Source organism: Falco biarmicus, chromosome 1, assembly GCF_023638135.1.
Source record: "Falco biarmicus isolate bFalBia1 chromosome 1, bFalBia1.pri, whole genome shotgun sequence".
NCBI lineage: Eukaryota > Metazoa > Chordata > Aves > Falconiformes > Falconidae > Falco > Falco biarmicus.
This window is the reverse complement of record NC_079288.1, coordinates 55,796,171-55,823,445: the sequence shown is the minus strand read 5'-3', so window position 1 is coordinate 55,823,445 and position 27,275 is coordinate 55,796,171. Positions and strand designations below refer to the sequence as shown.

The 27,275-nt window shown below is 44.1% G+C and overlaps 1 protein-coding gene and 1 long non-coding RNA gene across 2 annotated transcripts in view; one reads left to right on the top strand and one right to left on the bottom strand.

Annotated features, from left to right (window-relative positions):
* Positions 1–455: 455 nt before the first annotated feature.
* Positions 456–25,778, bottom strand: LOC130143958 (uncharacterized). Its single transcript, XR_008819946.1, has 3 exons — positions 25,653–25,778; positions 2,925–9,115; positions 456–1,936 (listed from the first exon to the last, which is right to left on the bottom strand). It is a non-coding gene; the product is annotated as an uncharacterized LOC130143958 (long non-coding RNA).
* The window catches only part of TSPAN5 (tetraspanin 5), an 85,636-nt gene continuing 83,992 nt past the window's right edge, over positions 25,632–27,275 (top strand). The window contains exon 1 of the mRNA XM_056326889.1: positions 25,632–25,770. Within this exon, the coding sequence (XP_056182864.1) occupies positions 25,690–25,770 (81 nt within the window). The 5' untranslated portion in view covers positions 25,632–25,689. The remainder of the gene's footprint in view (positions 25,771–27,275) is intronic.

Here is a 27,275-nt window from a genome sequence, read left to right as displayed (position 1 = left end):
CTATCCATTATGGGGCTTTTAAGGCCAGACAGAAACAATCTCTGTAGGTGTATCATTGCACAGCTATACACTTAATACTGGAGAATTTTTGGATACGAGAGTAGATGTTTGCTGTAAACTGATGTCACTGCATGGCCTCAGTTCATCTTTCACATTTGAAATGGGAGTGTTCCTGAGTCGTGAGGAAGTGGTGACTACTGACTTCAGCGGTGGAGGTGCTGCTTCAAAGTTTCCCTGACCCTGGAAAATTTGTCCTCGAGTTCATCCTTTAACGACAAGTGAGAAATACCTGTAGGCTGCCATCTAGGGACAGATGCATTCCAGGTTGGTTTGGGTAAAAATTAAAAGCTTAAAAGGCTTAAGTCTTAATTCACTAGCGAGGTTTCTTCCCTGTATGCACAAACTGTGGGGTGGGGGTGAGGTGGGCATAAAGGGCAGAACTGAGATTGGATTGTTCAGAGGTATTCTGGGGAGAAAAAACTGAAGGTAGATGCAAGGAGCAACAGGTTTAGCTGAAAAGCAATGCAATTTTAGGGTCAATTCCCTTTGCAAGGAACTGCTGTTCCTTTATTGCAAAAGTAGACACAAATCCTCAATGTAATGTTTTCTTAAGTTTGTGAATGTGACTTTGGGCCATGTGGATTTGTCTCGCTTGACCTTCATTAAACTCGGGGTTTACCAGTGTTTTGAGGGTTTGTAATAGCAGACTAGTCATAAGCTGCAACAGCAGTGAACTGTTACAAGAATGTACTGCAAACCCCCCCCCCAAAATCCTGTTTGGATATAGATGATTTCTTAAGCAGGAAATGGTTCTTTTACATTTGTGTGAAATGTAAAAATGATGAAGGAAGAATTAACAGTTTGGATGCTTTTCCTTGGCTACTGTTTGCTTTTAGCTGGGGTGCTGTTCAGACATTGCCCTCTGCAGTCATGTGTGTGCAGCAGGTCTGTCCCTGCAGTGTGCACGGTGGTTATCGCTGAGGGGGTGCCCCAAGACACAGCTCTGAGCAGCTGGAAGCTGGTTGTGGTTTGTAAGTTCTTGCTATAGTTTTATGTGCTATCTTCAGTAAGCTCCAGGACTGAGAGATGAGGTTTTCACTTCTACCCTCTGAGGTAATCTTCACCAGCTATATTTATATTGCAGTGTAGAAATGTGCTCCCGGATCTGGTGCACCTGATGTTACTGCACTAACTGTTGCCTGGTGGCTTTTAATATTGTGATACAGTCTAAGATGAGTATTCCTGTGGAATTCTAGGTGTTCTGCCGGAACACGGTTAACTCTGAATTGAATGCAGCTCTAACAACCTTTTCTCATTTATGCTCTTGAGGCTACATCTTAATTGCACTGAAGAGTATGGTGTTTAGGGTCATCTCTAGTAAAACCATATTGAGGCAACTCAGTCTTACACAGGTTTTCAAGTTTTTCTAGGTTTGAGTAACAGACTTAGCTTTTCTGAAACACTGCCCTGTGTATACTTTCATTATAACACGTTTCAGCCCTAGCCTAGCTCTGTCTTCCTGCCCCTCAAGGAAGCAGTTGCTGGAATGTGCAGCAGAATTGGTGTGTGTCAGGATGGGAGTAAAACGCTTTGGCAGCATGAGCTGTTTGCAGTGAGATCACTTGCTGGCTGTCCCTAGCTGCTGTGCCTTGCAGTGCTGGGGACAGAGTTAGCAAGGTTTGTATGGACACTTAGCTATGTGTGAGAGTACTTCTGGCTGGAAAAGCACGGTTTCTGCCCTGTGTTGTGTCCGTTTTGAGAGGCTTTATTTTTGCCTATTTTATAACGGTTTCAGAGGATTTCCAAAGCATTGTTGAGCTGTGCTCAATGATAATTGTATTGGCAGAGCACTAAAATATTCAAACAGTTCTTGAACAGCATGTTGATTTAAGGCACCTACATGCAGGCTGGGCTGGCTGCAGCTGGCTTGGCTCACCTGGAGGAGAGAAGAGATTCTTAGCTGCCTGGTACATCTATTTAAGTTTGGGGTTTTTTCTCTTTTCCCCCAAAACTGAGCTGTGACATAAAAATGGAGAATGCGCGTAGTTAGGATAACAGGATAACCTTTCAGTTGTGCCCGTGAATATCATCTTTGGGGGGATGTCCAGTAGCAGATAGAGGAGAAGGCTCACAGGAGTGTGCCAAAGGACACTGAACCTATTGCTCAGCAGTGACTGAGCTGTGAAACAGCTGTGGAGCAGCTCCTGCTGAATCTAAAAGGCCAACCCAATATACTATTAAAATCTATAGACTTTGTCCTAAATGTTACAGTTCCTCCTTTCTATAGGTCTGAGCCTAAATGGCTCTGAACAAAACATTTCATACCTCACTCTGCATGTTTCAGAGAAGCTGCACTTTTACAATTGGCAAAATTTTGCTCAAGCAGCAGGAGAGCTGTCTGTGTGACACGGGCAGCAGCACAGCGTCTGCTGGCAGGAGGGGAGCTGCGTGTGCAGCATTTTTGTGCCAGCCAGAGTGCCTCAGGCAGTGGGCTTCTCCCAGCTGCTTTTGCTGTGCACTTTCTCTTCAGGTAGCCTTTTGCCTAGTTAAAATGCAGCTGCTGGGCTATAAACAATAAAAACTCCTTTACTGGACTTGAAGTTTCAAAACAGCTCAGAGGCGTAGCATGTGCGAACACTGCATACCTTTTCATGGCATCAGGGGATGGATGACTCATGTTGCAGTTTTTATGCCAGTGTGTACAGCAAGCAAGTAGCATCCCAACTTTAATTCCAGTGAGAAAAGGATTATTAATGATGGTAATAAAGACAAATAGAAGGCAGCTGAGCCAAAGCATTTACCTGGGCCCTAGGCAGATGCTGAACCTGGTATCTGACATGATGGAGATTGAATAATTTTTACAACTCATCCTTGGTGTCAAACCCTGCTCTGTGAGGTATGTAACAATTCTACCAGTTGCTTACCTTAATGCAGTGTTTCAAGTTTTTCTGATTTTCCCATGGTGATCCCTTAATAAAGCAGAGAAGAATTGGAGTTTGTGAAATGGTTTTGTTGAACAGGGCAATTTGTTCTCCAGGTTGTAGTCTGAGCTATGCCTTGAGCTTGAAACAATTGACTGTAAAGGCATTTTAACTGTGGAAAATTAAATGGAGGGGGAAAGAAGCTTGCAGTTCTGTGAGGCAAAGTCCTTGTGTAAACATCAGTACTCAGCCAGAAAATAAAAGGCTTCTGCTCTCAGGACAGAGCTTGCCCTAGCATTAGTCTAATGTGCTTCTCAGATGTTAGCTCTGGGGTGACCTGAATGTAGGAAAGGCAGAGAAAAGTAAGTTTATGGGACTTCCTGATAGTCTGCGTAAGTCCACCCAGGTCTTTGTGTCTGTGTGAGGAGTACTGGGGTAGAAAATGCAGTCCCATGGGTTTCCCTATCTGTCTTCTGCCTCTGTCCTTGTGATACTTTACAGCAGGAACATTCAGTTGAGTTTGAGATCTTGTAGAAGGGGAAACAATTCAGCTAAGCTGCTACTTAAAACTTTTGTTTCAATAGTGAGACCTAGTGATTTTTATTATTTAAAAAAAAAAATAATCAGTGAACACTGACAACTGAGTTCTTGTTTTCCAGTGATTTCAGCCTTGTAGCTTCAAGTTTATTTGGTCTGTTCTGTTCTGAGTACATTGTCAACAACTTTTCTGCATGGGTAACAGCTTAAACATAGCCTTTGGGGTTTTTTTTACCCCCTTCAGCAAAGTTTCTTTTGTGCTTTGTCATCAAACAACACAGGGACCATTTGTTGTGGTCAAGATTTTGCTGCAAAGACTATAAAAAGGGGCAGGGATAGGAATGTGTGGCTTAAGAATTTTGCCCTGGATAAAGGAACTCCTCAGTCACACAGAACTGGCAGGTATTAGGAAGATCTAGCAGGAGGGAGATGGTATGCCAAGGGCGTAGGTTAGAACAGCTCCAGTCCAGCTGGACTACAAACTCGCTTTCTGACTCCAGTGCCACCCCTGGCTTTTGGGCATCCTCCCTTCCATGCACGAAGCAGAGCTGAGCTGCTGAGGGAACATGGCCATGTATTTCCCTGCAGCAGGCTGTGGATCACACAAGGGAGTGCTTGAGAGCTTCACCAGGTGTGTGAAAGGCTTTGGAAAGGCTTACCAGCCGGGCCTGTTCCCATCTCCTTCCTGCCTGAAATGATGGGATGGTAATTCAAGTACTTGCAAGAGCACATTCTCCAGGTGCTGGCCTCCAGCTATCATGTGCCCTCAAGCAGTAATAAAATAGTAACATGGAAAATCTCAAGTGGTAAACATGTAGAGGTAAACATTTTGCACTATGGCAGAAGGCAGCATGTCCCAAATGGAACTCCACTAAAAAAGCACAGGTGAAGCAAGGTAGAAATCAATAATGCCTGCCCTTTTCCCAACAGTTGGTTTTGTGTTTATCATTTAGGATCATGTAAAACCTTCACTGTGATTACCTATACAGCTGTTCATATCTGCCCCAGCAAGGACTTAAAAAAAAAAAAAAACCTGGAAAAATCAACAGACTTCAGCTCATGCCACATCCCCCTGCAGGTGGCTTTTGCACTGAGCCCTTCAGAGAGCTTGTTTCTTTTATCTAGCAACATGAGATGTGCAAGAGGAAAATTAAGTGTTACAGAAAAGGCTCCTGTGCCATGTCACAGTCCAAGTCACAAAATGCCATAGTTGCAGCAGTTCTCTGTGGCTGTCCTGGTTAGAAAGGTAACTCAACCCATGGTAGATGCCTTTGAAAGCGTTGATAGCAGTTTTCAGCATTATTTGATGAGACTATTTCCCTTCAGTTCAGGAGGACAAAACTATGATATTTTTATTCATATGGTTAATTGTTATCTATGACTATAGGTTGTGGTATAAGTAGGAAAAATGAACTACGTGTAACTACAACAGTAGACTGAGCTGACAGGAGTTTTCTCTTATTAAACTAATGTTCCATAGACCGTCACTAAAAAAGGGAATATGCTTTACTTTTCTTCATGTGATGAAATCCAGAGCCTGTTTATTCTTTGGAGACAGTTTAAAAAACAAAAAATTCCTCCAAACACAGGGGTTTCATTTCTGCTAGTAGAGCTACAAAACAGATGCTTTATTGCTTGGAGCATTTCATGCAGACAGTTGCTTTTCTGGCTTGCTTGGGAGCCAGGAGTGCTGCTGTTTGCCTTCCTCTGGCACATACTGTATTCTTGACCATGGTTATTTTAAACTTGGGGCTGACAGGAAAAGGTATCCTCCTATATACTGACTTGGTTAAAATATTGACCTAAGTTTATGTCCTGTTTCCAAGAGTGACTAATGACAGATGATTAGAAAACAGCTTAAGAAATGAAAGATGTATAGTGTGATCTTTCTTCTGGGACACCTTGTCAACTTCTGGCAAAAAACCCTGCACCTAGACTATCACGTTTAATAGCTACTGACTGATGTGTCTCTGTTAATTTGGTGAGTCCCTTTCTGAACAAATTCATAGAATTGGCCTTAGATGTTCTCACAGCAATTGGATTTCCAGCATAGCAATGCCTTGCGAGGAGGCAGTTCCATCTGCATCATCCCCTGTAGTCGCTTGTCTTTGAGCCTCCCTTTCCAATTCAGTTTGGTGGCAGACATGCCAGCACTACCACTTAACAAAAGAAGGTGGAGATACTGATCCTTGCGTTGGATTTTTTTTTTTTTTTTTAAAACTGTGCTCTCTACCCATCCTGTTTACAGCTTAGTTTGTGTCTTCCCTTCTGTTGGGTTGTTCAGTTGCTGAGTGCTGGAAATCTGGTTAACAACTCCTTTGACCTAGGGCAATGCAAACCATACAGTTACTGTATGTAAATAGCAGTCTTGCAATTTAGCAGACTGTGCCTTAAGAAGAACGGAATTACAGAAGCACAAAATCTGATTTTGAATTCAAAGAAGCAACTCTTTCTGATAATTAGCAGCACTTTTCCAAAACAGTACCAGCTGCCACTCTCCAAGTCCACCTCACCTCATAAAGAGGACCAGGTTTGTTTCAGGTACAAGCTTTATTTTTTGACCCTGGTAGTAGTCGGATCATTAAGACTGGATTTCACTTGGCAGAGCTGTCCATCGTTCCTCGGTGCTTTTCACTTTGCTGCTGCATGTCCTCTTTCAGTTAAAAATAAGCAAATTCAAATGGTGTACACTTGCAAAGGAACCTTCTCTCCTGTGCTTGTGCCTGTTGTGTTAGCTATTTGCAAACAGCACCATGGGTTCTTGATTACTAAGGAAACTTGTGACCTAATAAATAAAATGGCCATAAACAAAGCCAGCTTAATTTTTCACATCAGGAATTTTGCCATGGGAAGTCAGGCTTAGCTGGCTCAACTCTGTTGTCAAACAGAAGTAGTAAGAGATATGATTCATCATGTAAACTCATCTTTGTCACTGTGAGTGAGTTTCATATGTTCCCTTCTCCCTCTGGGCTCTGCAGACCAAGAACTGCACTTGAGGGGAAGGGGTTTTTGTTTGGTTTTTTTGGTGGTATGTTTGTGGGGTTTTTTTTTGCTTTGATTGTTCTACAATAAATGAATTCATGGTGAAGCTTGTAAAAAGGAAAGAACTACTGTTGCTGATAAATACTCATATGTACAAACCCTTCACTTTCTCATAGATAGTCATTTTACTTTTTAGGGAATCTGCCCTGTTACTAGAGCCTGAATCTCAGGTGCATAGTTTCCATGTTTGAGAGACTCTGTGTCTGCAAAGGAGTAAAAGCCTGACCCTGGTGTAATTGTTACAACTCTCCTATGCAGAACTGTTAATTCTTCTCTGCCAAAGAAATGCCTTATCAGACTTTGTATCATGTTGCCTCCTGAAATCCTTCCTAGACAAATCTAGTTGAAGATAGAAATATTTCCAAAACCAATCATGCTTTATTTGTGTACAAGTTCTACCAATAAGGGAATTTTAATGAATATTCCTCACCTTGCCTCCATAAAATACACTTCCACACCTCTCTACTGTAATCTATTATTAAAACTTTTCTTAAGCTTACAAAAATACCAGCCATTCCACATAATAGCTTCTTTAACATACTTTTTTTACATTCAAATTGTAAAGGGATACAAATCTTTCAAGAAGTGATAGAAGACAAGCTTAAATAACAGAAAATTCCAGGCAGGTATCTAATTTCCTTTGAAAAAAAAATAGTAATAGGAGGAAGACTGTAAGATTTTTAGATAAATCCAGTTTGCATTTTATTCCGGTCGTCAGGTTTAATTGAAGTAACTCTGTGTTATGGACCTAGATGTAATGCATAGGCTGCGTTTACTATCTTAGTTTCCTGAGACCTGTAATGCAGTGATAAACTCTGTGCACAAGATTCAAAAGCTAAATGTGAAAACTGGATGTGACTGCTGCTGAGTCATGCTGACAGCTCAGCCTGGTTCTTTAATGAAGGTTCAAAGTAGAATGGCATCTTTTTGAGCAAGGTGGTAAGACTGAAGAAGTCCTGTAGGCACTGCTGGTGCTCAGCAGTGCTTGTCGCTGAATCTGCTGTGTCAGCCTTTGGGCTGACAATAAGGGAAAGAATTTGGCTTCTGATTCTCAGGTTTCTGGTACTGTAAGTGTAGGACTTTGGCTTTTTGACTCTGTGCATAACATCTTATTAAAACAATCTGAACAGTTCCTTTGCTGCCAGGTGTCACTGAGAGTGTACACAAATTTTCGCTGACTTCAGGGATTGTGCACAAAGTGCATGGCCTGTTGTTGCTCTATAATTTTCCCTAAATGTGGTTAGGCGTTCTTGCGCTGGAGGCTGCCACTGCTGCTAAGGGACTACGGATACAGATATAATACACTACTTAAATGTGAGCGTACTCTGGATGAGCTTATTTTCTTCTTGCAGCTGGTCAGGTTAAAACTCTGTCGTGCCCATGGAAAGGCAATGGAAAAGGGACATGAAATCACAAGACTAGTGTGTTTTGTCCCCCAAGCAATTATTTGTGGTATCTGTCACAGGATGGCCTTCTGCAAATGTACATCTGCCATACGAAATGGCTTCACAAAAAAGTTATAGTGACAGATTTTCCATGTCTTTAGGTGGGTTTACCCAAGGGGGGAAGGACATGCTTCCTGCTCTCTGACTTTGTGGACACATATTTGCTTGGGGAAAAAAGGTGGTGTTAGTGTGTGATAGTTCGTATCCTATCAAGGATAGAGCTGTTTGTAGTTTTGGTATGGGTCACACTGGACTGAGCACTGCATGTTGCTGATCAGCTGTTTCATCCTGTCAGCTCTTGTTAAAAATACAGCTGACTTGCTCTTTCACCTACCTTGCATTAGTTATCTTGCCTTAGACAATATCAACTATGATCACACCTTTTTTCACAACCACAGACAAGGCCCGCTTTTACAGTGCACATGGCTCCTGTGGGTGCAGGGCCATACAGCAGATAACAGATGTGATCTGCAGCCACTGTCAGTATTTTGTGGAAATACAAGTGTCAAACTCACCTGGCTGCTTGATGTTACCAGGCTTACCTTCAGATATATTAATTGGATCTGACTTTAGTTTTATTTACCACTAGGTTTGCTTTACTGTTCCAAGTAAGGGTTAGCTCCTTGCTAGAGCAGAACATGTGGTATTTGTCAGAAAGACAGCTTTAAAGCTGCCAGATAACCTGACCAGCCTGCCCCTCTGCAAATAATTTGGTGTGGGCCCTGCTGATAATGATAAAGCAACTGCACTGAAGATGATAAGAAGATGCTGATGTCTGTAGGGGAGCAAAGCTCTCAGTGGCAGATTAGCACTGCTCTGGTGTATGACTGCCCTTAAAGGAAAGCACTTACACACTTATGAACAAACACTTACAACATCTTGTTACTGATGGTGGCACCCATCTGCATTTTTTTTCACCATCACTGTATGTCATGAAGCCCCAGATGCTCATTATTTCATTCTCATCGGAATCACTGCTTTGGTTTGCAAGGAAATAACAAACTTGAATGATACAAAGCTCCTTACAGACCAGTCTGGGTGATGCTTATCAAAGGGTTATTCTTATAGATCTCGCCTGTACTAGAAAAGATGCCCATCCCTCCACAAAAGGCATCAGGACTGAGTGCAACTGGATCCATGGAGCTGCTGTGTCCATTAACTCCGTTCAATCTGTATCAGAAACAGTTTTTAAGCCTTGCAATATTAATATATGCTTTTTCATCTAGTGATTATACAGACCTATGAGGTCATGCTGGTGCAATTTTACTAGTACTCATACTATTTAAAAATTGTATTGTAGGTCAAATTTGAAGGGACTCAAGTATTTTATGACTGTCATTCAACCTTATACAGATGGGCCAAGTTTATCTGGTATGCATCTATGATGAAAACTCTGAGTAGAGATCTGTTTCTCATTACAGTGACAGCAGTAAGAGAAGCTATGGCTTTAGGTTAAACCTGTCAGGTTTCACCACTGTAGGGAGGTAAGGAGAGCAACACCCCACACGCCCACACCCCCCGCAGCAAGCCATGCAAATAGAAAAGCAAAGGCTACAATGCAGAGTAGGCTGAAGGAATGATCTGGGTCTAAGAAGGAGGCAGCTCAGAACAGGTTGAACAGAGAAGCACTGCATGTTCTGCAAGTATTTGCTGTGATGAAGCATGGGGAGGCATAAAAGCAATCTGAAAATTGGCGTATTTGCCATCTGCAGAAAGAGAAGGGGAATCAGAGTGTAGGTATTGCTCCTTGCTCTTGGCTTTATTGCCAGAGGGCCAAGACAAGTGGTGGTTGAAGATGAAGCTACTACCTTACCCTGTCTCCAGAGGATGTGGGCAACCTAGCAGCATCCTTGCATTGCTTTCATTTCAGCACAATTCTGCTCCTCACTCCAAATTCTTTTAGAAGATCTGTGGACTGTAACTGCCTGCCCTTGCCTTTCACTATGCAATTTTTGCAGGAGGAATGTTTTCCTTGACAAGGCTTTGATGTCTGCTGCCTTTAAATAAGCTTCAACTGATGTAAGACTCAGGTGGTGGCAGTGTAGAGACTGCTTAGCTTCAAGCATGGCTGGAGTTGTTTTGTGACCCGAAGAAGGTGAACGTAATTTGCTCTCTGGTGGCAGAATGCCACGCATTAAGGGAGATAGAAAATAAGTATGTGGGAGGAAGCCCTCACTCAAACAGTTAATACACCTAAATGTGAAGAAAGAGGATTTCGTGTCAAAGCACATCTGTTGCCCATGGTTTGATGCAGTCAGCATGACATGTATTGCTAAACCTTTGTTCTTGCTGTCGTGGGCACCTAGGTTTCCATTATTTTTTGTTGGCGGCTGCTGTTGCTTCTGAAATTTACTGCTGCTGATATGTGGGAATATTTTTTTCAATGTGTGTGAGCCTGCAGTATTGGAGTGCTGATAGCACACAGCTGACCATGCTGCTGAGATCTTTAGAGCAGCAGAATTTCAAGTTCTGGCTCCAGTGGTAGTTTGAAAGAAAAAGGATCAAACTGGACAGCTTTCATCAAGTCCTCTGAGTCATAATTCCTAAAGAGATTCTTGTCCTAGTGTTCTTTGCTATATAAGGGAAAACGTACACACTTTTCTCTCTGTATTTAGAGAGCAGGCATGGATTAGGCTTGCTAAGCAATAATCAGCTTTCACTGGTTTAAAATTAACTAAAACAGCACTAGGTTGTTTTGGTGGGGTGTTTTTCTCAGCTGCTGGCTGTAGGGCACAGAATGTGTCTGGAGGAGGTCGCCTGGGCTTTTGTGGCAGGGTGAAAGCATACATGACCTGCAGCAAGCTCTTTCCATTGCCAGAAGCACGGTGTCATGTCCACCCTGGATGAGTTTTCTTGGCCCAACCTCCCAGCTGCCAGGATAGCTGTATGGGAGTGGTGATGTCTGGGCTGTGGTGGGAGGGAGGAAGTGTCATCCTGGTGGAGATGGGGAAGCATGTCCTAGAGCTGGTGGAGGACCAGCAACAGCAAGTGTCATGTGCTGCTGTCCACCATCTTCAGCCTATTTCCCTAAAGAGAATGTCCTGTTGGTGCTCTCCTTCCCCTCTCCTGTACTGCGCTGACAGTGAGCTATTTATTTTCAGTTGAAATGGAAACAGGCATGTGGGGGATTTTAAGCCCCTGCCTGCTGCAGCGGGTAAGGACACAGAGAGGTCTGCACTGCCTTGGTCTCCTTCACTGCCCCACCAACGTGCTAAGAGCCTCAGTGTTTCTGATGGAGGATGCTGTACCACAGCTGGACTGAGTGTTTCTCAGGCCTTCTGGTGGCTTCCACAGTGAGCCCACCCCCACCCTGCAGCCCATGAAAAGGAAACATGTTCTTGTTCCATGACCTGACCCTTGGTCAGTGCATCCTTTTAGCTCTGTGTAACCGTGTTCGTACCGCTACCCATGGGCTCCATGTGCCAGCGAAAGGGTGCTGAAGCCTGTGTGTGCCCCACCATAGCTGCTCTTGGGGTGAGGATGTTTGATCTTACTTTGTCTCCTCTAATTAATTTCTTTTATTTTAGTTTTGCATTTGGGTGTGGGGGCTTTTTTTAGCACATCTACTATCTAGAACCTTGTAGTGTAACTTCAGTGTGCATCTCCACACTCATGTCACACTGGATTTGGTTTTCATTTTGTTTGGCAGAGCAGCAGCTAAAGCTTTCCCTTTCCCACTGTTGAGCAGTTGAGCCAACGACTTCTTCCTGAAATCACAACTGAGATCCATTTTCCATGTTAAAACACAACTGTGTAATAGTTTACAGTGTAGCACAGAGTTGTGCCTAGCGGGCAACACACATTCTCTGTTTCTTCTGTTGGCCAAATCATGCTGGGAGATGTAATATAAGGCTAAAAACCTCCGCAGGGTGTCAAAGGCCTGTCTGTGTGTGAAGCATCTTTGAATCTACTCTTAGTACCGACTAGTAGAAGACCTATTTTCCTTTTCCAGCATTAGGGGGAGCACAGCTGTTAAGAGACTGCATGGTAAAAAAAAAAAAAGAAAGAATAAAATAAATAAAATACAAACAGAAAAAGAAGTTCCAAACCTTGTGAGTCCAATTTAAATCTGCCCCTACATTATGGCATGTCTATAACCCCTATGCCACCAGTAACAAAGCTGCTGCAGACACCCCAGATTGTAGGATCTTGGTCTCAGAGACATCAGGCAAAGAAGAGGAGTAGAAATAGACAGTCTGATAATTTTTCAGTCACCTGGAAAGGAGCAAATATAACCCAGCAGCATTAGCAATTACTGAACCCTTGTTTGGCATTCCAGAGGTCTTGTTGGCAACAGTGCTAAAACAGCCATTTGGGAATGCTATTACGCCACCAGGACTGTCTCTGAGATGTTGCATTTTATAGAGTATATCTTGTTTTAGTGTCCAGTGGCGTTCATTGGTGATCATACATAGGGCCTTGGCTACAGGGGGAAATTCTCTTGTTCCAAGCTCTTGGCTTTGCAGATTGGTCTTGTGTTGTACTTTGGTAGGAACATTGCCCAATAAGCTGTGTGGTTAAAGCTCTCCACCCCCAGCCAAAATCGCTAAACTCCTATTGATTTGCTCTGAGCTGGGATTTCACATCTCAAAGGGCTCAAAGGTTGTAGGCCTGTGTAATTGCTCTGCCTCTGCCTCTGCAGGCTTGTGCTTGCTTTGCCTGCTCATGAAAAGTACCTTATTGATCTGTTCTGGTTAAACCCATAAGGATACTTCCTGGCTACTCTGAGCAAGGCTAGCAGAATCAGCCCCTGTTTGCATAAAAGGTACCAGATAATAATATTCAGGTCAAATACTTTATAAAAGATATTTTACTCTGTATGTTTTTCCATGACTCAGCACATACTTTAATCATTGGAATGGACAGGCTGAAGGATTGCTTGGCTGATTCCCCTAGATTCAACACCTAAAACTAAATGTTTACAAGTTACATAATCTTGGAGTTAAGGCTGTTCTCTGCACATTCTTTGGAAGCCAGAAGTACAAGCTGGGGCTTGCTGCTTTGTGGGACAGCAGAGCAGATCCTCTGAGAGCTGGCAATAACATGCCAGGCTTGGTTTCTAAAGAGAGACCAAGAGAAAGCATGGTGGTTTGATTCAGCTTTTTCCAGTGATGTGATGGACTGGTTCTTATTAGTGTTACTGGTTTGGTTCTGTCAGGTTCACAGGGAAACGTCAGCATCCATACATCTCAAGCTAGCCCATTTTGCACACATTCAATTCACTTCTTCAGGAATATACCAATGTTAGTATTGCCAAGAGAATTGAAGGACAAAATAGTTAAGAACCATTCCTTCCCCGAGAAGAGCCTCGGATGCCCAAACCAGGTGTGCCTGGGTGGCAAGCAATGGTACTGCTGACTGCAGGAAGACTATGCAAGGAGGACAAATTGTAACTGGTCTATGTGGATCTTTCCTTGGTAGAATTACTCAAGAAGAAGTTTCTGTGAGACTTGTGGTGTTTGCAGTGCTTCCAGGAGGTTAGAGAAGGAGAAGAGGGAAAGAGTTGGAAAGGTACTAAAGAGGGAAGAGTCCTGGGAAGGGCAAGGAAGAAGGCCAGAAAGAAACCTTTGTAGTTGTCATGGTTTAACCCTCGCTGGTAATTAAGTACCACACAGCCACTCACTTACTCCCCCCTTACCCAGAGGCGTGGGAAGGAGAATTGGAAAGGAATGTAAAACTTAAGGGTTGAGATAAGCACAACTTAATAACTGAAACTGAATGAAAATGAAAGAACAATAATGACAATAACAGTTATAATGGAAAGATTGAGGGAAAGAATAAAATCCAAAGGGAAAGGAAGAAAGAGAACACATGACAGACAATGTAATTGCTCACCACCCACTGACTGATGCCCAGCCAGTCCCCAGCGGAGTGGTTTAACCCCAGCTGGCAACCAAGCACCATGCAGCCGCCCACCTGCTCCCTCCAGCTCCTCCCCAGAGGGATGGCAAGGAGAATTAGAAAGGAATGCAAAACTTGAGGGTTGAGATAAGAACAATTTAACAGGCAAAGCAAAAGCTGTACACTCAAGTGAAGCAAAACAAGGAATTCATTCACTACTTTCTATGGGCAGGCAGGTGAGGTGTCCAGCCATCCCCAGGAAGGCAGGGCTCCGTCACGTGTAACTCAAAACCAAACACCATAATGCTGCATGTCCCCCTCTTCCTTCTTCTTCCCCCAGTTTATATACCAAGCATGATGTCATGTGGTATGGAATACCTCTTTGGCCAGTTCAGGTCAGCTGTCCTGGCTGTGTCCCCTCCCAATTTCCTGCGCCCCTCCAGGCTTCTCTGGCTGGAAAGGCCTCAGAAACTGAAAATCCTTTGACTTAGTATGAACATTACCCAGCAGCAACTAAAAACATCAGTGTGTGATCCACCTTGTTCTCACATCAGAGCCAAAACACAGCACTGCACACTAGCTACTAAGAAGAAAATTAACTCCATCCCATCTGAAATCAGGACAGTAGTTCACCCTAAGAAGGGCATGAGGGCAACACATGTTGTGGAGTGACACTGCCATGAAAGCTACAACAGAAATCACCAGTGGGAAGGGATACTGTCTTTCCTCTTCCTCTTTTTTTTTTTTTTTTATTTATTTAGTTCAAAAGGATGGTGGGAGCATGAGGTAAACTGTTATTTATGTAGTAGGGAAGAGACATATATGAGGACATCTGTTCATCTGTTCTAAGGAGCTGCTTCAAAAATAACCACAGGAGAGGAGTGTGTTTGCAGAGCGCAGCAGGCAACCTGCAGAGTCGTAGAAAGTAAGACAGCAGTGGTGCTCTGAATACAGACAGCTGCAAATGGCTACAGGATTGTGTACATTTGTACTCATTGCCAAACCACCCCACCCTGACCCCAGTGAGTGTTTTACAAATTGAAGGAGGTGCTGTTTCCATTTTTTCTGCCCAAGAACATTGATCCCTTCTCTGTTGTGCTCCTTCCTGACTCCTTTTTCTTAAGTCAGCAGCTTTTAAATTCCAGTTTCAAGTAGTTAAAAAGTAACCCTGTTCTAATGAATATCCAAAACGTATGGCAGAGGAATGCAGATTTGGACACTGTTCCTTTTCACCTGGAAAAAAGGAAAAGCAGACTGAGAGATTTTGAAGCAGACTGCTCATGTCTAGCTCTCTGTCCTAGCCTCTTACTGACTTCTGAGTACAGGAACAGGCAGCAAACCTGGGCACTGATTTACAGAGATGGCTGTAAGAAAGTCCAATACAGCTTATGCGTTGCCTCAGCTTCCCAGTGGGTAAAACAGAGAAGTAAAAAGCACAGCTTTTCTGCTCATTTTCCTTCTAATGTCTGTGGTTTCAGACAGCTCTCAAAGTTTGGGAATGTAGGATTCACAGTAAATATCAGGTGTGATCTATCAGTGAAAGCAGAGGGGCTAAGCCAGATGGTGTGAGGCAGACATCCTGCCAGGGAACACAGTGTTGCAGGCACTGGGCAGTTAGTTCCTCCTGTTAGCCAGGTGAGAGACCATGTTTGGTAAAGACCAGATGGAAAATGAGCATAAATGCTCGTTGGGAGATTCAACAACTCCATGGCCCAATGCTCCTTAGAACAGAAGCCAGACAAAACATTCATGATGAATTTGTATCCCTAGCTACTTTCCAGTTTTTGCTAGGAGAATCAGTGGCAAATACCACCTCACAGCAGCAACCAGATGTCCACCCCCCCACTTCCTGATGCTGTATTTTTAGCTAGCCACTGTAGGTAATCGAAACATTATATAAATAGAAGTGAGAGTTTGAGATATAGTAGCTGATACCATTCTAGTAGGAAACAGCTGTATATTTCTTTTCTATGCTAGTGGCTGTCAGCAAGTAAGAGTGACTGAGCTGACTTCGGATATCCCCTGCCTCAAGGGAAATATTATTCTCTGTACTCCCTCCAGTACTGTGTTTTCTGATAAGAACAACCATGTCTGCTAAAATCAGTTCATGCTGCAGCAACTACTTGGAACAAAACTTTGTTTTCAGTTACAAAAATTCTCACTAACAGCATGAAGTAACTATTTGGAGTTTTGCAGAATTATTCCATATTTACCTGGTAAAACCATGACTGTACTGAGCCTAGTGTTTTGAAGCTGAGTACAACCTGCAATGCGGTTTCATGAGTGTGTAAGGCAAGAATGAGATGTGCTTTGGACAAAATTTGATATTTCAAAAGAGTTCAATAGCAGTCAAAATAGCTTGGAGCAAAATGTAGCAACAGGGAATTCAATATCATGCTGCTACTCCATAGGTTAACAAATGCAGACTGAAATCAATTGCTTATCACAATGTAAGAGAGGTGGTATCTTTAAACTTGGTTAAGTGAAGCACTTACATCTATAGCTGGGTAAACAGATAACTGGCTTTATGTTTTTACTGAGGTTCAACTCACATTTAAACTAATGGTCATTTAATGTCCAGGCTGCTTAGGCTATTCCACTGGATACCTCTTCTCTATGCCTAAATAAATTGCACACTAGGCCATGCAGGACTTGCATCGGACTGGTTTTCAAGGAGATATGAGATTCTAAGCACTGACATCACTTTTGGAATGGGAGCTCTAGCATACTGGGCTGAATACCAAGAGGTATTCAGGCATATGCATTGTATGTTTTTTATTCTTTCTTTGAAGTATTTAATGGTTTACTATTTTGGTGTCTCTTCAGGCCTTGCCAAGGTTAAACTATTAGTTTGTAACAATACAAAACAGTTCAGTCTCAATAAATTTGGTAGGTAAGTGTTTTACCCTAGCTCGGACTAAACATATGGCTTTGTGTAGCTGTTTGATTGCACCATTCTTGTTTCAATTGTGACAGTCTGGCTTACAACTTTTCCTTGTGTGTTGTGGGACCTGAGCACATTGTGCCATTCTGTTGTGTGTATCTTCTGGACATGCTGCTATGGAATTATGGAAAACTGCCCAAAATTTCCCCTGAATACTGCTGTACAGATGCAGGCAGGGTGGCAAGTAAAAGCTTGCAAGGACACAGATACATTTTGTAAAAAAGACTGTCTGAATAAACATTGTAAGCAAGCAACTGTAAATAGGTGTACTTCTATAGTGTAGAACACTGACTGCAGCTCTTCCTTGTCATCCTAGCAAAAGCTAACCTTGTGTTTGATATGGTTACTTCTCCTGCCAGCCTTTCTCCCAATTTGGCTGCAGGGTCCTATGCACTTTAGCTTGCTCCCTAGGTGTCCGACTGCTGCTGAGTCCTGCACCTATCAAAACCGGAGCCATGTCCCTTGCTCTCTCTCTCTGTGGAGCACATGGGGGCCCTGTGAGCATCCCCATGGAAGGCAGACATCAGCGGCTGCACGTCAGCGTTATTTACCACTAGATGGCTGGGCCTCCTTTTTGTCCAGCTTTCAGTTTTGTTCCCAGTCCGGAGTGACGGTGTTTAGAACAGAACAATGGACTCGTTGTAAGCTCTCTGCCCACCCCCTTTATAGCTTAATATTTTTAAATAACTGATGCTTTTCGCAGATTTACCTTTATGATGAATAGTTCAAACTTTTCAAACACACTGAAAGAGCTGTGCAAATATCTAAGAAAATGAGATGTTTTGCAAGACAAAAAGAAAACAATTCCCCATCCTGTTCTTTTCTCCATTACGTTACACACGTAATACAACTTTCGTTGAGTCTTCTATTTCATAGGTATGTGCATAAGTGTGACACATTTAACAGTTCATCACTCAGACTGGGATATAGTATAATGAAGTCCTGAGATGTCATGACACAGCAGCCACATATTTTGGTCTGGTGAATTTGGTGACATAAAATTTGTAAAACTCTTACACACTGACATTTATGTCACTGTGATTGGGGGCAGAAATGTCTGTCCTGAGCAAAATTAGCTTTCCTTTAAGTAAAATTATTTTGCTCACAGAGTGAAAAATGTCAACTTTCCTGATGACTGCAGAGCGACACATTATACAGAGCAAGGTGGCTTACTTCAAAAGCAGACAAGAGGAGTAGACAAAGTATGCATCTGTTTCTTGAAGATATCACTTTTTTCCCTTATCAGTCTCTTCTTCACATTTTCAGATACATTATTTATATTTACTGGGTCCACACTGCATGTTAATAGATGCATTTGTATCCTTGAGTTCAAAACAACAGAGATACATTTTTAAATTAAAATTACTGTAGTTGTTTTGCTGTTGCAACACTAGCTTTTTGTGCTTGCCACTTGCAGGAACAAGGGGAAGACATAGTCCCTGCCTCCAAGGTAGTATAATCTAAAATATCAAACCTGGAAATATCAGGGCACTTAAACAGCTTTGTGAGAGGCTGAAGACATGCTGAAGATGTTCCTAAAGATGGTGGTACATGAAACGGTAAGATGGAGATGAATATAGAAATCAGCCTGGGGTGGGATTTCTTTTCCAAATATTGTCTCAGGTATCAGTCACTCACACTTTTCTTAAAGCACTATGACAGCAAAAAAAGCTGATGGTATAATTAGGGTGGTAGAGGAAAAGCAAGAAATCAAAATGAACTCCACCCATCCAAACTCACAGAGAAACATCAGTAGTGAAGCATAGAGCAATGACAAGCCTCTGAAAAAGAAGATTTCGAAAGTAATTGTTCAACCCAACAAGAATACCAGTGGCTGCCCCATTCTCATCTGCAGGAGGATGTCTGGTTTTGTTAACATAACAAAGAGAAGAAGGGCTTGGAAACTTTTAAGTCCTGGACTTGCAAACAAGTAAATGCTATGTTTTTCTGAAGTGCCTTTATTTTAAAGGTGATTGAAAGGTAATATGTACAGGTTATTTATGAAGTGTAACCTTGCACTTGGAAGTAGTCCAGAAACAAAGTCTGGACCCAGTTTACCTCCTCTTTGAACTCTTCAAAATACAGGAATTCCCAAGTAAGTAGAGAAATCGTGTGGCTAGCTTGAGTCTTATCTTCTGCTACTTGATCCTGTCACAAATGGCATGCTATCACTGAGCACAGAGGACTATCTGCTAAAGATGTAGCCTTACAACAGGCATCGTGTATTCCTCCCATGACACTACGGGAAGTAAAATGTTCTAACAACACAGCATGGTTTTGTAATGACTCTAGTACTGCTATTTTATGGCTTTTGGGAATGTCTAAAAAAATGTGTTTACCTTTTGTTTACCTTGTCCTAAGCAGGTCCATCAATATAAACTACACAGAATATTGCTGTAAAATACCTGTTCACTGGTGCTATTAAAAGTGTTATGTTTGCTGTGGCAGCTGTCCGAGAAATCAAGTGTCAATACCAAAGGTAAAAGAAACTGGTATTTTTGATCCTGCTATGTGGTAACTGTTGTCAGATGTGAGTAGAGAAGGTGTGTATGAAGAACCAGACACAAAATTGTGAGGAAGTCAGGTTAAACATTATCAGACCCCTTCCTTTGGGAAGGCTCACTTGCAGAGCTCCTGTTATAGTCCTAAAAACTGTTAGAGGCCCTGGATACACTCTGTCATCTGGTCTGACAGAGAGGAGACATTAATTGTCACAGCAAAGATGGCAGCCCTTTTGCCACTGCTATTACCATAGCTCAGATGAGCATGCATGTACCCGCCAGAGGTTAGGAGGTGGCTGCCTGCAGCCCAACTGCACTGCAGATCTGGGGCCTCCTCCAGCAGGTGCTGGCTCCCTTGAGCACCTCATCCCTCTCCTCAGAGGGTTTTGGATCAGCTCTCTGCTGTGAATGCAATGATACAGAGTTCCTTCAAATCACAGCATCCCTACAGCCATTTGAATTAAAAACCAATGGAAAAAACATTGCTTAGATTTAAAAGTGGAGCTTGCTGCACAGTCAGCTTTTGCCACTCTGTTCTCAGCAAAAGGATTTAAGGCCCTGCCTGCACAGAGGTCTAGGGGCTGAACTCTTGACCAGGCTGCCCAAACACCTACTGCAACAGCTTTTAGCTCAACTCTTGGCCAGGACATGGCTGAAAGCTTTTCTAAAAGCTGAGCTCTGAGATTAATTGGTGCACTAGCTGCCCCTCCCACCACTGTGACTGCAACTTGTGTTTAAAGTCTACAACAACCAGATTCGCAGTCTTGTGCGCTCTCATCCTGCCTCTTGCTTCTGCTCCTTGACCTTCTGACAGATTTACAGTCCTGCCTGGAAAGAGATGCCAGGCTGATTCCTGAGGGATTGTTTATGTGGACAACTCTGATCCAAGCTCCCAGGAAAAAAAAATCTGCACAGGAGGAGGGATAGGGGAAGCTCAGGTGACTTCAGGCTCAGTAAAGAAAACCCTTGAAGGGAAATATACTCAAAGGTTACTTAAAACGGTGGATTTGCAGAAAATCTTGTCACCATTAAAAACACACTCGTAGGAAATCCTCACTCTCCTGAGTGCTATTACACAGTAAACACCATATGTTAAACCTCCCAGCTGCGAAGCAAGGGTGTCCTGTGTTATTTGATGAAGAATAGTTGAGAGCAACTCAGAGTGCCTTGAGAAACCTAATGGACCTTAACTTATGAAAATCATATAGTGCTCCGCCACAGGATAAACATCGGTTGCCCTTTTGGACAGAGAATTGTCAAGAATTACACAAGAACGTTCAGGTATACACAAGCAACAAACTGTGTCTGGGGAGCGAATAGTTCCAAAATTTGCAGTTTGTCCAGTGCCATACCGTGTTAATGACCATGGTCCTGTAGCACCAGTAATGAAAGGGGAAGCGACTGCCCATATTCTGATTGTAGCCACCCTTAATTCAGGACTGTAAATCTGTGTGTCTTCTGTAGAATAATGCATATGCTTTATCTCATTAAGCCCCATCACTGTCCTGTGTATAAAATGGTTGTAAGTAGCTTATAGTTAATGCACTTTGGAGCCATTTTGGATGCAAGAGCATTTGGAACCACACCTGCAGTCACTGTGTGACAGTGAGCTACGGACCAGGTACTTCATACTCTTCTTGCTTCATTGTTGTATAGACTTGTTGGGGAATTAATAAGAAAGCTCTGTAAAAAGCTCCAGAACAGGGGCTTCCTGAGGCACTGCACTTCAGAAACAGAGCTGTGTTTCTGGATGTTTGCCCCAAGCAGCACCATGGTGCAGCTGCAGCCCCAGCTGCTCGTTTGCCTTTGACCGCACAGCATGAGGGAGGAAGCATGCCACCACTCCCACCCCTTCCTCTCACAAGAAGCAGAGGCAGCAGCTCCTGGCTCGAGGTGCCGGGCACAATAAATAACCTCTTATTTCTCTCACAGGAAAGAAACAGCAGGGTGCATTTCTTCCCTACCGTTTCAAAGTAGCGTTTCTGGCACTAACGGTCTGCATATCTCATTTTGCATATGTTTGCTCCAAAGGGACTTCTGAGGCTGTGTCTTCATGTCTATCTGCTTAGACTGCTGCAAGACTTGTCTGGGCTCATCTTGAACAAACCAGCTTGCAGACTGCAAGCAGTAGAGTTTGGCTGAGTAGACTTTGTGACCATTATTGCTAATACCTGGTAGTTCTCTCCAAGAAATTTGCATCCCAATTAGTAGCTCGCATCACCCTTGTTCCAAAACCTGCCCAAGGCTGGTAGGAACTAAAGTGAATGCCACTTGCAGTGTCTTTATATAGTTATCCGTACTTTAAGAACACATGAATAACGGATACTTACACCAGAAGTACAGCATTTAGGAAAAGAAAATTAAGGCTCAGATACACATTCCTGTGAGAAAGTAAAATCACACAATGCAGTTAGTTATTGGTTATTATTTGGTATGCCTTAGCTTCAGATTTCAGCCTCTAACTGTAGATGTATAGACACGCTTAATGCTTTGTGAGTCATCCTAACGTTGCTGTTATCAGATTACAATGATGTTGGGTTGGTCCTGCAAGAGGATATTATTATCCAGTATTGAGAGCTAAGTTTCATATGAAAAAGCAGCTTAATACTCACCAGAAAGCCACTAACCAGTGTTAGCCACAACAGCAATTACTCAGTACTTGCACTTATGAATTAATTGAAGAGATTTTTGTGCTGTTCTTGTGGGAAGGTAAAGTCATGTTGCCAGATGGGACATGGCATGTAATTCTACCAAGGCTAATCCAAACGGTATCACCACTTGCATTTGGTCCTATGAAATTCTTATCTCAGAATTCTTTTTAAACCTAAAAAATGCCCCCTCATCAGCGGTCATTCATTTGCTAAGCAGAAAACAAGTGTTTTCGTGGTTGAAAAACTATCAAATGAACACAAATGGCATTACAAGCCATTATGATAGATACATTGAAAAATATTCTGAGGTAGATGTTACCTCTGACTACAAATCTTGTTGTATGTCAGAAAGCTATATGGCTTCCTCATGGAAAAATATTGCTATCCTATGAATTTCAACTAAAATGAACTCTCTAGGAAATAACCAGAGACTTAGGGACACAGATACCAAACTTTTTTAGACCACAATTCTTTATCTCACTAAATGTGGCACATCCTGTCTTCAATGTGCTGCTTAGCTTTTTCTCAAGTCACTCAGATTTGCATTTCTTTTTCCTTGGAAAATGTCAAATTATTCATAGATCAAACAGCAGGAGCTGACACAAAGACAAAGGTGCTGGATCTAAGAAATTATTGAATTGAGGAATTGGGATGAGAGCTCTTTACTTGGTGGGAAGATTTTCAGAGTCTGCACTATACCCTTTTTAAGAGATGAACTTCTCAAACTTCCTGCACTTACTAGCATTAGACTTGGCCAGTTTTTGGTCAGAAGTCTGTTGATATCTACATCTTAGAGGTAGGAAGTAGATTTAATCATTTGGATGGGACTTTTTCTCCAATGTCAGTAGTAAATCAAAGCATTGCCTAGTGTTATAAAGCACTCTGTTACTAGACACCTTGCTTTGTCATTGAAATACTGTTCATTAGTACTCTGTGACTAGTCAGATGAACTATAAACTAACAGAATTTGAATAACTGTCGTGCCATACTGCAAGGAAAGATAGTTATCATTCCTGCTTAGTATTGCCTCAGGCTTTTGTACCAAAACATCACACTGGAACTCAGCATTGACTGGTAACTAACAGTGAATTTTAAGTGCTGTCACAGTCATCTCGCTCAGCTTCCAGACCTAGGTGGCCAAAGAATGTAAGAAGCAATCCACAAGAGATGACACAAAGCCAATTATTATTTTTTTTTAGTCCCTGTTTGTTTAGGACAGGAGACCAAATGTGTTTGTAAACCAGAGAGGCTGCTGCAGGTGCAGAAGACTCTGTTCCAGCTGGCATTCTGGAGATCAATTACCTACATCAAAGCTGTTCTGCTGCCTTTGCTGTCTGGTTGCTCATTTCTGAGGCTGCACAGAAACCGTACACCCAAAGTGAATTTAAAATAACAGGGTTCTGTGTTCTACACCATCTTCAAGTGAGCAGTCTAACTGCTTACACCAGACGTCCTAAGTTGTCCTTAAGCTGATCAGACGATGGAACAACATGAAATGCCTTAAAATGATGCTTGGCAATAATACTACTATTCTGATTGAGAAAGCAAGTGAAGTCATGTGATATGATGCTGTAATTGATGTAGGTTGCATATCTTTTTAAAGTTTTTGATTGGGAATGAGTGGATTAACGGGCAAACCATCTGAGATTGTTACCGAATTTATTGTAATAAATATTACTCTACAGTATTTTCCTCTTGCCTGTGAAGCATTAAAATGCTAAAGGGTGCCAACACGTGGTGTTGGTAGGGTGTTATGACAGGAATATTATAAATGTTTGTACAGGTTGTCACCAATATTTGAAGCCACTTGTAAAAACAGCACCTTAATATAATATATTATTACCATACCCTACTGTAAATGGTGATGTGCTTTTACTCACTGGTACAGAACCTACGTATTACTAATCATTCACCCTTTTCATGGATGGTCTTGCAAAGAAAGTGGTAACAATAGACACAGGGATAACATTCATGTAATAAGCTATATAGTCACAGTTAAATTGTATAGGCATGTTGCATTAATTTCTCATTTACCAGTAACATTGCTTATTTTCATGGATCGTCTTCTCAATATCTACCATACCTGACAGATAAGTATTTCCCTTCTCTCTCAAAAAGGCATATAACCAATATGAAGTTATTTGAACCAAAGACTTTCTTTTGTAGTTCTAACACTATCATACTTTTAAAGTGTGCTATCTTGCTACCTTGTAGAGATGGGAAATGTAATTTATTACGAAGAATTCAATCTTTTGAATTCAGAGTATTGCACTTCAGAATTTCCTGGTCCAGCTAGACTCGAAACACTGAAATGATAATATTCTTCAGCAAAGAAATGCTATTAATTATATTGTTGATGCTGGACCAGGCGGGCTCTGAATCCCCAAGAACATAGGAATACAACTAAGCCACCTAACTTTACAGCCAGCAGCTTCAATATAAATTCAGAGTATGTAAAAATACAAACTCTTTAAAACATTGTAAAATAGTTCTTCCTGTCTTCCCACACGTGTATGCACACGAGTTCACGTGGGAGGTGATCTGAAGGCACCCATTCAGAGCAACCTCCCCAGTACAATTACGGTCTTGCTGTTCCCCGTGCCCGCAGCCCGCCCGGAGCCGTGCCGCTCTCCTGGCTTGCTGCCCGCGCTGCGCGGCCCCGATCTCTCACGGCAGCCCGGCTGCGCGGCACCGGCCGGCCCGCGCCGTGCCCCAGCTGTCGGGAGGACGGAGCCCCTCGGCCCGGCGCCTCCGCGTTTCTGCAACGCCCCGGCTCAGGCAGCCCGCCGGGGGCCCGGCCGAGGAAGGTGTCACAGGATGGAAGAAACCTCGACTCTGACTCACAAACCCGTAACGAAGAACGGCCTCCTCGAGCCCGTTATTCCTCACGGTCTCCTAACACCCAACGCGCTGGTTTACCTCAGCGCTTACAGGCGCGGCCCCCCGCACGCGCTCCGCGGGCCGTCCCCCGGGGCCGCGCCAACGGCCGCCTCGGTGCCCGCCGGCCCCGTTACATAACCGAGGCGGCGGCAGCAGCCGGGCCGCCCCCCGCCTCACCGCCGCAGACAAAGGCCGGCGGGCACCGCTCCCCCTGCCACCAGCCCCCCGGGAGCCACCTCACGGGCGCCCCCTCCGGCAGCCCCCGACCCGCACCGCGCTCCCTGCACGCCACTGAGGATGAGGCCGGCGGGGGAGGGAGAGGTGGGGGTGCTGCAGAGCCGCCCCCTCCCCGCCCCCACAGCGGCGCGGGCCGGCGGCGGCGCAGTTGGATTGGCGTGGCGGACGCCAATCACGCCGCCGGGCGCTCGGTGGCGCGCCTTTCCCCGCCCCCTCCGCGGGGCGTGCGCGGTGGCTGCCGTGCTGCGGGGGCGGGCGGGAGCGTTGTGCGGGGCGCCTCGCGGCTCCGGCAGGGCAGGGCAGTGCTGGGCTGTGGCGGCCGCCAGCCCCGCGCCTCTGCCCGGGCGCCTCCCGGCGGCTCCTTCCCCGGCGGCCGCCCTTCTCCTTCTCTCTTCCCCTCCGCCCGCTGCGAGCAGCCGAGGCCTCCTCCATGCGGGAGAAGAGGAGGTGGGAGCTGCTCGCCGGCCATCCCCGGCGCCCGGCAAGTCGGAGTCGCCCCGTCGCCGCTCCGCTCTTGCCGCATCTCCCCACGGCGCGCTGCCGGCGCTGAACCCTGCCCGCCGCGCCGCCACCAGCCCCCCTCCTTCTAGTCTGTGTCGTCCCCGTCCCCCCACCTTTTTTTTTTTCCCCACCCCCCACTCTCCGATTCTCACCCTGGCTGCGAGCAAAGTGTCTTCATGAGCGCAGAGGATGTCCGGGAAGCACTACAAGGGGCCTGAAGTCAGTTGTTGCATCAAATATTTCATCTTCGGCTTCAATGTCATTTTCTGGGTAAGTGGGCCGGTTGCACGGCGCTTCGTGTCTTCCTCTGCCGCCTCCTCCTCCTCCCCCGCCGCCGCTCCGGGCCGGGTACGGCCAGAAGCGCGCAGGGAGGGACGGAGTCGTGCGTGACAGCTGGGCGCGCGCCCCGCCGGTGGGTCTGAGCGGGGCGGCCGGGGGCGCGAGCCCGGGAGCGCCGCCGCCTCAGCCGGGCAAGTTGGAGAGCTGCATTCCTGCACCTGCGGAGGCTCTGATCCCGCTTCCCTTCCGGCCCCCCCAACTGCTTTTGTTGTAGGTGCGAAGAGGATTTCTTGCCTTCTTTTCCCCCCCCTTTTCCTTTTTTCATCCTCCCTCCTTCCTTCCCCCTCGTCTGCCTTGTGGTGGGGGCGGGAGCAGCTAGACACCCAGGCCTAGAGAACGAATTGATCTGCATGTTTTCGTGCTGATATCCCTGTTAAATATGAAAAATTTAAAAAAAGATTGCAGCTCGAGTTCTCCGAACAGCGCTGTGTAAGGCAATGATTGCACAATGACGAGGTTGTGTACGGCACGGGCTTATTACCATTAGCTATTAACACATAGTAGTAGTAGCAGCAATAATAGGATGGAGGAAACAGTATTCCCACCCGTCCCTAAAGTGCAAGCCCGTGGGAGTCTTGGCAGGGCATTTGCTGGGGTTCCTGGCTGTGGTGCTCGATACCCTGACGGCACAGTATCTTGTTGCACCATTCTAGCACTGGCTGTAGAGTAGGCAGAACTGTACAGTGAAATGTAACCTGCTTGTAATAGTATTTCTAGCATCTTCTCAATGTTGGATTTGAAAGAGAGGCAGCTGGTGTTGGATGTGTATGCCAAATTTGGTAATCGCAGAGGGAGGGGGTGAGCATTATCGCACACAAACATAAATGTTGAGGTTTTATCACTGCACAGAATGTGAAAGTTGGGTGAAAGCTCTTAGATGTACAATCCTCCTTTTCATGAGATACTCCATTTAGCTATGAGAAACATACAGAAACTCAAGTATGGTGAATGTGTTTTTGAAGGTCTTTGAGGGCAAGTTGAGTACATATCTGATACAGTGGCTTCTTTGGACCAGAAAGGTGAACTGGAAAAAACAAACAAAAAACCCCCCCACCTTTGAAGTTTTACAGATGAAGGTAGGGAAGCCTAGCGGAGAGAAACCATCTAACCAGTACTGAGCTTGTGATTGTCACCTTGGGGAGAACAGAGGAGAGTGGTTATATGGCTAGCAGGTACTCATGGCTAACTTCATGTCACTATTTCTGGAAAGTAAAGATGCCTGAAAAGGATGTTTTGGAAGATGGGAGTTTTGATTAATTGCACTTTGGTACTGAAATACCTTTTCTTGATGAAGAGAGTAAGCTGCTTACTTAAGTAAGTGAAGTTGATTGAGGTTTTGTGTCAATGTTTACTTGGCCCAAGACCAACCTGTGGAGATGAGTGGTTGCAAGCTTTGTAGTATTCTGACCCTGTAATAGCTGTTTTTATTGTACTGT